The sequence below is a fragment of the Crassostrea angulata genome, chromosome 8 (genome assembly GCF_025612915.1).
Source record: "Crassostrea angulata isolate pt1a10 chromosome 8, ASM2561291v2, whole genome shotgun sequence".
In the NCBI taxonomy this organism is placed as follows: domain Eukaryota; kingdom Metazoa; phylum Mollusca; class Bivalvia; order Ostreida; family Ostreidae; genus Magallana; species Magallana angulata.
In genome coordinates, this window is record NC_069118.1 from 11701686 (window position 1) to 11713821 (window position 12136).

General features: G+C 32.7%; 1 protein-coding gene across 1 annotated transcript; it reads left to right on the plus strand.

Annotated features, from left to right (window-relative positions):
• Positions 1-9213: 9213 nt before the first annotated feature.
• On the plus strand, positions 9214-10970 carry LOC128158095 (fucolectin-like). The gene is made up of 2 exons (XM_052820803.1): positions 9214-9738; positions 10471-10970. Exons 1-2 carry the CDS (start codon positions 9465-9467, stop codon positions 10686-10688), a joined length of 492 nt encoding a protein of 163 aa, XP_052676763.1. The 5' UTR covers positions 9214-9464; the 3' UTR covers positions 10689-10970.
• Positions 10971-12136: the final 1166 nt, after the last annotated feature.

The window sequence follows — 12136 nt, forward strand, 5'->3', positions numbered from 1 at the left end:
GACCTTGACGTCAAAGTTGGACACTATCAACGACATGCATCTGTGTGGTCACTTCACAGGGCACACTAACATAGGTGGGCGGGTCGCTGTGTGGTGTCCTCATAACACCAGAGGGCGATATGTACAGATTCATATTTTAGAGGTTCTTATTTGGGGTGTACACGTAAATGAACACGGAGAGTTTTATATTAATTTACCTTCTTTGCAATTGAGATATGTTCTCCATTATGATAAAGCAATCATCTATTGATCTGAGTTTGGTTATTTTACTCGTGTAAGTGTTTAAGTATAACTATTTACAGTGTATATATATTAGAATGTATATTCTGCTAGTGAAAATATGGGGAATAATACTAGTATTGGTCTGGTACAAAATCAGATATTTCCTAATAATTTATTGCGTTAATAATTTCAGACGCTTGTTATTGCCTGTGTAATGTGTTGTTATGTACTAATAGGCAAAATATGCATGTATTAATCATGATTTTATTTATGTAATGCATAGTACACGCAAAGCATTTCACTTCACTACTTCTCTTAAATCGTATCAAGGTATCCAATCCATATTAGGACCTTATTCTAACCTTGAATATCCATAAGGTATTTTATATTCTGATATTGATTTAAAGCATTTCAGAGTTACTGTAGAAAAAGATTTACCGAGAGAAATTTCTAAAAAAAAAAAAATAGTAACTATTAAAGCAGTAATTAATTAAGAAGATTGCATTTTGGTCAATGGGGACGAGTACATTTTTCAAAATAAATAAGTAAATACTAGGAATATCGATAAATGATCCGGTGGAAAGATGCATTTTATCAAAAGGAATATAAAAAGTATTGAAAAGAAATTTTATACCATATCAATTTTGTTAAAATTAGAATTTCTATATATTAAAAGCAAGGGGGCAACTCTTCAAGAAAAGGAAAAAGTCATTTATAAGGATGCATTCTGCCTCTACATATTGATACTTAAACATTAATAATTTAGCCTATACATATATGTTATGCATCCAGATTCATTGAAACTGGGGCTATTATGGATCGGATACCTTAGATATCGGACAACAGCTTATTCGTCAATTTTCTGAATAAATGAACTCATATTGATAATTTTTTTGATAATTTTTTAAATACATTAAAAAATTACACAAAGTACATCATTTTTAAAATAGAGACGCATCTATCAAGTACATAACATTACGTATACAAAAGATTTGCCCTTTTCCGTTCTGTTCCGATACTTTCCGTTCCGTTTTCCGTTCGGCATTTCAGAGACACCCAATTGCGAACAGGCCTCAAAATACCTGTATCTGTTATATTGGATCAGAGACATAAATAACAGAGATTGGCAACTGATCGAAATCTCGCGAAATCCCGCAGTCCCTATTGTAAAGTATTCCAAGTTTAAATCAGTATATTTTTCCAATAAACAATTATATCGAAAGATAAGCAGCTAGAACCTATTACCAAAACATTCATAATATTATATTTTCATGAGTTTATGTCATATAAACAATATTAAAAGAGGATTATTAGGAGGCAGTTGGCTACCCGTCGTCCGAGATTTCGCCGATGTTTTATAGCTGGCCAATATATTTTCTATATATCAATCTTATTTCTCAATTTTTTTTTGCTTCAAAAATGTCTAAAACCTATGCACACTTTTCATTAAAACAAAATACTTTTGGTTTAAAATCATTATCTTGCTCATGGCGGAGTTGCCAATCTCTGTTATTAAGGTCTTCCGTTTCCAACGGAAGACCTTGTACTGATTCTGTTGGAAATTCTTCATTATTATTTTTCTTCTTCTTTTTCTTCTAGACGTTTCTTTAAACTGTAATATCTCGCTTGTTTGTCATTAGATTTTACTCAAATTTTCAGGGTTTATTGTAAATGACAATAGCTTACTATAGCAAAAAATATGATGAAATCGCTACTTCCGGTTTTGAGTTATTCCCCTTTGAATATTTTTTTAGTGGGTCTCGTGTACCTGCAAAGGCTCCGAGTAGATCCGTAGCAAGTAGTTTTAATTTACAAATCTTTAATGTAGACATCTTGAACGTTGTCCTCCTAGTTTTACATGTTTGATTAACACACGTATACTGCTTAAAAAATTACATCGAAATTTATGTTTCAAAAAATGTTAAATTTTGCTTATATCTTTGCTCAATAACTTTTTAGTTGTAAATTTTTTCTGGACACATATAGAATAAAAGTTGTGCAGAATATCAAGAGCTTTCATTTGATACCATAAAAAAGGGGCTAGCCCCTAAAATGAGGGGTCTAGATCCCTTAAAAGTCTTTGCTTCATAACTCTAAAACGGTAAATTTTTCGATATGGGCGTCGCTGCAAAAAATGTTGTTTGTGACTTTATTGATCTCATAAAACTGTTTTAGTGTTCGGGTAGTGCATAATATTCGGGTAAAAAGTAATACGTGTTGACCAGTACTCGCGGCATTTGGCCAAGCTTCCTCGCCCGCGGCCGAGAAAATCGGTCACCATGGTCGCGGCTGGGCTACCTAGCGGTCAGCGGTTATCTAATACACGAGAGTTGCGTCTCTCACGAATGAGTTTATTTAGTCGCGAACTCAAAAATTGTTATAGTTTTGATTACACATAAAAGTTTTATGGACTAAACGATTGGGTGTCAATTAAGAAATCGTTCAGTTAATTAATAAAAGTAATGTCATTCTCAATCTAAAGCAATATCAGACATAGATCAATTGTGGGTTTTAGGTTTAAAATAAAGAACGTCTATTTGATAGAACATGGTCATTATACGGCAAACTTTTCAAATCTTCCTGGGTTCTGAGATGTGCGTGTCTGTGCGTTGTACCTTTACGTAATCTATCCTTCGTCCACGGCCGATCAGCCACGGCTGCACTATTAGCGGTAAGCGGTTATCTAATACACAGGATTCGCACACTTAGATGAAGATGAACGTGTTTGAGTTTATATAGCCGTAAATACAAGAACTGTTTTAATTTTATATTATAAAAGTTTGTCCATCTTGTATTTATTTAATTAAACATTTGAGTGTAACTGAATATTAATGAAAGATAGTACTCCAAATCGGAAACATAGTCAGACATAAATTAATGGTTGGTTTGTATATCTAAAAAATTTTAACCCCCCCCCCCCCAATATTAAGTGATGATCATCCCTCGCACATGGCCGAGGAGATCCAGCGCGAGTGGACAAGTGATCTGCGGTCGGCTCGTGTTCTTCTATATGTACCTTATCCCTTATCACCCGTTCATGTTTCATATTTTGCACGGACAGAACTATATTTTATTATGTTTTCAACTATTATATAGATTTAAGACGAAAATAAATAAATTTATTTTACTTGTACAGTTGATTAAGCATTGATTTTATTATACGATAGCGTACAAGGTAGTTTAAAAATCAAATCAAATTATAATCAAAGTTCCATGTTACGTGTACATGTTTGCGGTAGGTGCTAGCACGATAAAAGAATGTCCTGAATTGTCCTGAATTGAGGCATTTGATGATTATTTAAAAGAATATTCACATGAGTTTTAAACAACTTAAGATTAATAGATTCTATCAGTCACATATTAATCACTCTGTAGTTTTTCTACATGGTTGTTCGTTTCAGTGTGGAAGCGAACTCAGTGCTGTGTCCCCCCTCCTCCCGCCCCTCTGACAAGTGCTCGCGCTGGATTTTATTAAATTGGCGAAAAGATATCCAGATCTGTCGAAAATCATTTTTGGTGACTTCTTTTCTCCTCAACGTGTTTAATTTTCCCACCCGTATGTTTATTCGGTCAGTCTGTGTTAATTCAATCGCCACGTGCGACCGAAGATCTTGTGTCGCTTCAGCGCACACAACTCAGAACATATGTAATTGAGTAACAACTGGAAGGGTGCTTTTATAAACAATAAGACTATTATTCTAAGTCAATCATCTTCACATTAAAGATGTGAAATCGTAACCTAAGAATGTGGCTAATAAATTAACCTGTTGATCACGCTAAACTTTTATAGTTATGAACATAATAATTCATGATATATTATAATTAAAAGTTTGAAGACAAAGACAATTTTTTTCTTGGGAAATACGACTACATTATGCAATGCAGTCGATCGCCATAGAAATCATCAAAGTACTGCAACTGTCGACGGATATCTTATTTCTTTGAAAGACCATGATAATTCACTTGACTTGCAGGCTATAATATAGCGATATATCTGCCTCCCAAAAATATATGCGCTTCTCAAAGTTACACTTAAGTGAGATAGATGTGCGTTATTGGGAATTGTATTTATTGCTAATTGTATGGAAATTGATTAAAAAAAAACAACTTATAATTGAAGTTGTGTATTATGAGGTTGTAATGCAACTTAATTTACTTACAAGGTAAGCTACAGCCAGTGGAATATAGGTGGCTTTTATGTGAACAATGAATACCCAATATATTAAATACAAGATAAATAGTTTCCAGAATTATAATACTAATACATGTATGCTTGTGTATATGAAGGTTGCACCCTCATTTGTATGGCTGTAGGTGAGGAGGTATAGGTGTATCGATGTACATACAATGTATGACTGCACATACGGATTCCGGACCATGGCTACAGACGATACCAATGATAGTCTTTTAATACATCAATGCACAGTTTGATCTTGAAACTGACCAGTTTCATAACTTCTTCGAATTTCTCTAACACGGACTGTCTAATTCCTTCCCAGAATTCCAATTTACGCAAGCGCAATTGAAATTGTTTTTTTTTAATTTAATTAGTCATCCCACTGACATAAAAATAAGGATTTTGCATATTATTACATCGTCGAGAGAAGTAATATTCATTTCTGTAAATAAGGTTATTTAATTCACATTACATAGCGGTGTCTCTATGAAACAGCACCATCTGGTGTAAAAGTTAGATGCTCGCCTTTGCATAAATTCTCCCGCTCATCTTTTTTATTAGCTGATTATATATTATTTTGAATGTCCAAATCTACTCGTATCATTAAATAATATCAGACGACACACATTTCCCTGAAGAAAATCTTAAAGATGCCATCAATTTTGACTAATTACTAAATTTTGTCAGCCCGTAACAATTTTAAACTTGCAAATAGTCTTCAAAAATTTAGAAAGATTTAAATAAACAAGTTATCTTAGAGAAAAGGTTACGTGTTTTGTAGGCGGGTTAGGTTTTTAAAAAAAACTGCAATTCCTGACATGAATCATGAGTACATATTGTTTATAACAATGCTTGCTACCCTTTTTAAAATTTAACTCGCCATTAAACATCTCACATTTTCTTCCTGTCTTGTTCAAAACACATTTTATATACAGGCTTTCAATCACAACACGTTTTTATAACAAAAGCAGAACTGAAAGTTTAGTCATATAATCGTTTGACACCATATTACATATATTTTTAATCCGCAGCAACAACGGAAGACCTACTCGTGGCTTTGCCACGAGCTTTGCTCTAGTTTATGTCTCTGATTGAATATTCCATTCACATCTCTGTATCTGTACTTATAGATTAAGACTTTTTGCAAATAAACTCCAAAATGTCTGCACCAGAGTAACTACTTACACCCTGGTATTTCAACCCGTTTGAGATGATGTCCGTAAGCTATAATTGAATTTTAACTGATAAGTATTAATTGTGAAATTAAACAAAAACCTACTTTCATTTTTTATAAACAAGCCCGAAATGGCAAAAATGAGAGTAAAGTGGTGGACACGCGTTGGGGGATCCAAGTCAGGGGTAGTTTGCATCAAAATTTATGCTTGCAATGAAATAATATTGAATAATTACGTTATGAACGAATATATTTACTGGAAACTTATTTATAGAGTATACACAGAAGTTCAGATTTGACGAATGTGGAATAAATAAAATGAGCTAATTCGTTTCTTAAACGCGCGATTTTGGTTTTGATGAATAAAACGACCTCTGGGATTACCAAAAAATGTAGGACAAGTTCATCATGCATTGTTGGCAGATATCTTTGGTCGGACATCTCTGGTTAATAAAAAAAAGTTAATAAATAAATGGAATAATTTAAAAAGATTGTAGTGCTGATGGAAAAAAAACTTTTCAGAACGGGGTAACCAAGAACGCGGGTAGACTAATTAACGGAACGGCGGAAAGTGTAGGACGAGTTCACCATCGGGTAGATACTTTGGATCTGACACCTTTGGTTTAAAATATGCAAATAAATACATACATTAGCGTTTTTTGTTTTTTTGTTGTTTTTTTTTTAAATTTCATGTATTTTAAACCACGACAGACAGGAACATGTAGTAAACTCTAGAAACTAGTTTGTAGACAATAAACTAATTGTGTTATGCATAAAACGGGGAAGTTTAATAAGGCAGTGATCCCCTCTACATTTTTTTTAAAAAATCTCTTATCTGAAATTCTTATTTGGGACAGTAATTAAAACTATAATGTAATTTGACTTAAGGATGACATTTACTCAGAATGAAAAACAATTCCACTGATGATAATGAAAAACCAACTATTTTGGGTTATAGACCTTACATGGTAGTGTTATTCTTCACTTTCAAAAAAGTGAATAATATTGACATTACATTTAGCATTACCCCAAGCCTGGTTTTACCTTTCTATAATTGTTGTTATTGAGGAGGACAATTTGTGTTTATTTTTGTTCTTGAGGATAAAAAAATGAATTATAATGAGTTTCTTTATTAAATTTGTAGCTACAGAACTTAACTTACTTAAACTCGTATAATTTGGTCGGAAGAACAGTTGATGTTTTGGCAGTTTATATAAAGCGTTTACTGTTCATTCAGTTTACTCTTGTGAACTCGAGGCCATTGAATTTATTTCGATAATATTCATTTTGAATATCAAACTATAAAACTTACATTTAAATTCAATTGAATTACAATGTTCAGTCACAAAAATAAACAATAAGACTTACCACAACAATCTGTTCTTGCAAATACTTCAATTTCATTTATTTCAAACCTGGCCACAAGATCAATTCTCAACCATGGAGATCTCTCTGCTGCGGTAGCAGTAAGATCAGAAAATAGGCCATTGACGACTTTGGAACCTACATAACGCGAATCGTGGCCGTAAAGGGAACTCAGGGTGACTGGTTTCGAGTATGCCACGTTTGTGAGCTCGTAATGGCATGTAATAATATCAACATGACAAATATAAACAAGAGCAGGCACCAGCAACAACGAGAACATATCTAATGCTTTCTTTAGTGATATATGTATAGGCATGGTATTTTAGCTTTTATAATGTTCCTACCCATCATGCATGCTGCTGAAACACACATGACACATTGATCCCTTATCCTTGTCACAGATGTTGTTTTTGACAATGTTTAATGATTCTAAACATTGTTAAAGATAATTGGGGATCCCATTTTTTTAAAAATATTATTTTGACAGTCCAATATATCAATTAACCGGACGTCGTTTTACAAAAATTTATACGAATTATAAAAGAATTTACAAGGTATAGATACAATGTGCCATACCGTTTTAAAGGACCGATATCCGGACTTTTGTTATATTTTTAATTTGTGCACACACCAGCACCTGTGCGGAAGTGGGATGATCAAGGATCGTTCAGAAAAAAAAATTGTATAAAACTAGAATAAAACGCAATTCATCAAACAACAAAGACAATGCAGTTATTCTTTAGGCAATGATAAGGTGTTCCACAGCTGAAATATGTATGGAAAACGGGATTGTTTAAATTAATAAATTTTCTATGACCGGGTTAATTTTTTAATCTTTATCACATGAATGACATTAACATCCAACACCATTTTTCATGCATTTTTGAAACGTTATATGAACTTAAATTTTTAAATCAAATTACGAACGTTTCCTAACATTGCAAGTGATGTAATATAATCGTATCATTGCCTGTGATAAATAACATTCAGTTATAAATATTTTTGTAAAATAATCTTTGATATGGTATACATGAGTTTTTGTTGAGGCTATAAATAAGTATTTCATTTATCTACGATAAAGCATACACAATTTGCCTACTCTTTAATAAAAGAACATCTTCACTAATAATATAGATTGGGGGTATATCCATAAGTTTCCCAAGCATGCATATCCATAACTCTTGTAGTAGTTGTTGTTAGTTGTTGGGAGATGGAGTTAGGAAGACACTTCCGCCGCTCATAAATTAAGAGAGAGAGAGAGGGAGGGAGAGAGATCTATTCCTAAAGCAGTGCCTCAAAAACTGTCTGTCGTTGGTCGTTCATTTAAATGTGACTAGGGTTTGACGGTGAACCCCAAATAAGTGCGATTTCGAGACTCGTAGGTTCATAACTCAAAATTGTGGCAGTGACGATGGTTTTAAGATAGAAAAAAAAATTCATCTAGCATAAATTATATTTAAAATCTAACTTTAAGTGTACAAGTATCGTAGTGGACAATGCATCTTGGTTTAATTTCATATCTTTGATAGTTTGGAAAGTGCAACAACTTTAAACAACGGGGTTACTTTTTGTCATAAATTTAAACGTAGGGACTTTATCTTAATCATCAGCTAAAGCAGATTGGCATTCATTGGAAATAATACTACATCATTTTTTCTTCATTACAAATGAGATATCGGCAAACGACAACAATGGTTAGCTCATTCAAAAAAGATCTAAATTGATCTTATATCTACAGCATTTATTAGATATTTATTCGAAACGGTATGCGGAGAGCGTCGTATAGTCGCCAAACGTCCCCCGCTAACGTTTTATCCGGAATAACAGATTCAGAAGTTTTGTTCACAAAAGAAAAAAAATGTTGATAGTTTCGAAGTAAACATTTTTTAATCAGTGACATTTCTCGATTTTTGATGAATGGTTCTCCCACATGGCTGTTCATGAAAATCATGACCCTTTTCCGAAATTTGTTGTTCCTCGTTTGGCATGAAAATCTTCCATTGTTGTTGCTACCTATATTTATTAATAAATACATTTTTGAAATCGCAAACTTATTTATTCCTTTTGATTATCCTCTAATCCACGTGTTCGACATTTAAAATTGATTAAGGGTAGAACTTATCTTAAATTCACCATACGTGATTTTAAAATAAAATGTTTTTTTTAAAAGAAAAACGTCAACTTTCTAACCAAAATTTCACGAAAACTGCAGCTTGTCTGGAACATGCTATTTTGAAATTTAAAAATGTTTATGTAACTGAATCATAATGTATAATTCGCATGTTATTCTAAGGTACACTTATATACTTTTTAAAAAATTAAGAAATTGATACTTCTCCGTGACTTCACGCATTTTTAAATATTAGCAGATGGATTTACTAAGATTCTATAAAAAGTTGTTTATACACACATGCTCACCTATGACGAAATTAAGATATCATGTAGCCTGTGGGGCCATTAGTGGAAAATGAATAAATCTCAAATATAACCCTGTTATTAATAATATCATCAATTTAAACATAGACAATGCGTTCATTTTTGTTTGTATCGACTATCATTTACGTTGTCCATGTAAGTGTTATTCTCAGCCATGACCCACTCAGAAACGTAGCATACTCTAAGACAGTTGTCTTAAGTTCCAGATACCATCCTAGTCTCTACCCAGGATCGAAAGCTGTAAATGGTCTGATGTCTGACCTTGTTCACACTGCAGATGAAAAATCTCCTTGGCTGAGGATAGATCTGGGAGCAACCTACCTTATCCATGAAATAGAAGTGTTTGCTAGATCCGACTGTTGTGGTAAGTAATGGCAATTTTCTCCAATGCTTTGGGCATTTTGAAGTTGGAGGTGTTAATTATGTATTAATATAAATCAGAGAGATTAATCAATACATATGTATCGCTCTTTTAGGTACATGAAATGAATAATATTCAATTATACGAGTATTTTTCGGAAATTATTGAGACAACACAAATATTCTTTCTAGGTGACAAATTTTAATGAAAATCTGCATAAAGATTGAAAAAGGCCTAATAAATAATTTAAAAAAGTAATATTTTTTTTATCACCTCCAAATGTATTTTATAACCTTATAATTCTAAAAATAAATTATTCATTTTTCATTAAAGTACATTATCTAAAAAAGTATATATATATATATATATATATATATATATATATATATATATATATATATATATATATATATATATATATATATATATATATATTGAATGGTATTTATTACAATTATGTCAATACACGTGTTTCTTGACCCCTATTACACATACAACATAGATATTTCATGACTTAAATAACCTCATTACTTATCAAATATTCGTCAAATGCAAAAGAAATAAATCGTTGAAAACATCATGTGTGCCTAATTGGCTAAAGATTTAATATCTTTTCACGCTGTATATTGGTTTTTTTCGGTTGGAAATGGCTTCAAAATAAAGTTGGTCCTGTTGAAGACAAATTTTAGAAGAAAATATGGCATAACAAAACATATTTTATTCTTTTACTTACAGAGGATCAGCTTCATGACCTTGACGTCAATGTTGGGGACACTATCAACGACATGCATCTGTGTGGTCACTTCACAGGGCACACTAACTTAGGTGGGCGGGTCGCAGTGTGGTGTCCTCATAACACCAGAGGGCGATATGTACAGATTCAGATTGTGGTGGGAAATTTGAATTCCTTGACTCCAGCAGAGGTTCTTGTTTGGGGTGTACACGTAAAATGAACACGGAGGGGCCTATATTAATTTCCCTTCCTTGCAATTCAGATATGTTCTCCATTATGATAAAGCAATCATCTACTGATCTGTGTTTGGTTATGTTTTTCGTTTAAGTGTTTAAGTATACCTATTTACAGTGAAAGTGCGTTAATTTATATTTTGCTATAGAAAATATAGCGAATAACATTGGTCTGGTACACAATAAGAAATTTCCTTATTATTTATTGCGTTAATAACTTCAGACGCTTGTTATTGCCTGTGTAATGTGTTGTTATGTACTAATAGGCAAAATATGCATGTATTAATCGTGATTTTATTTATGTAATGCATAGTACACGCAAAGCATTTCACTTCACTGCTTCTGTTAAGTCGTATTAGGCTTAATCGTCGATTTTCTGAATAAATGAACTCATATTGATGATCTTTTAAAAAAATTAGAAATGATCAATCAAAAGTACATCATTTCTAAAATATAAACGCATCTATCAAGTACATAACATTACGTATACGAAAGATTTGCCCTTTTCCGTACTGTTCCGATACTTTCCGTTCCGTTTTCCGTTCCGCATTTCAGAGAAACCCAATTGCGAACAGGCCTCAGAATACCTGTATCTGTTAATATTGGATTTTCCATTCACATTCGTGCATCAATACTTATAAATTAAGACTTTTTGCAAATAAACTACAAAATGCCTGCACCAGAGTAACTACTTACACCTTTGGTATTTCAACACGTTTGAGATGATGTCCGTAAGCTATAATTGAATTTTAACTGATAAGTACTTATTGTGAAATTAATCTAAAACCTACTTTCATTTTCGATAAACAAGCCCCAAAAATGCAAAAATGAGAGTAAAGTGGTGGACACGCTTTTGGCGGATCCAAGTCAGAGGTAGTACTAGTTTGCATCAAAATTATGCAGTGAATAATATGGAATGATTACGTTAAGAACGAACATATTTACTGGCAACTTATTTAGAGTATACACAGAAGGTAATTAAGATTTGACAAATGTTGACTAAATATTTCTTGAATGCGCGATTTTGGTTTTGATGGATTGAAAGACCTCTAGGATAGAACTTTCCAGAAAATGTAGAGTTCATCATGCATTGCGGGAAGATATCTTTGGAGTTGAATTAACGGAACGGCGGAAAGTGTAGGGCGAATTTGGGAATATAATGGAAACTATAGAGTAAATAATTAAACAAGCTTTAGAAATCATTACATATTAAAGCCGGTCATATTGCAGTTACTCCAAAACTAAACAAACATGGACATGGAAGATTTGTCATCATAATCATCCTTAACTAAATAAATAACTCGATCTCCATGCAGTTCAAACTTAAGGGTTTTGACAGCTTAGATGGTATCATTCCTGCTTCTGAAGTTAACGTAGCTCTATGACAAAGCCTTACAAAGTTAAAGCAATATGAGCTGTATTTTTTTAGAATTTT

Bases quoted from the DNA above. Each gene is read 5' to 3' on its own strand.
- LOC128158095 (XM_052820803.1), top strand. From the start codon at position 9,465: ATGCGTTCATTTTTGTTTGTATCGACTATCATTTACGTTGTCCATGTA. The intron at 9,739-10,470 runs GTAAGTAATGGC...TTTTACTTACAG, and splicing joins TGCTAGATCCGACTGTTGTG to AGGATCAGCTTCATGACCTT.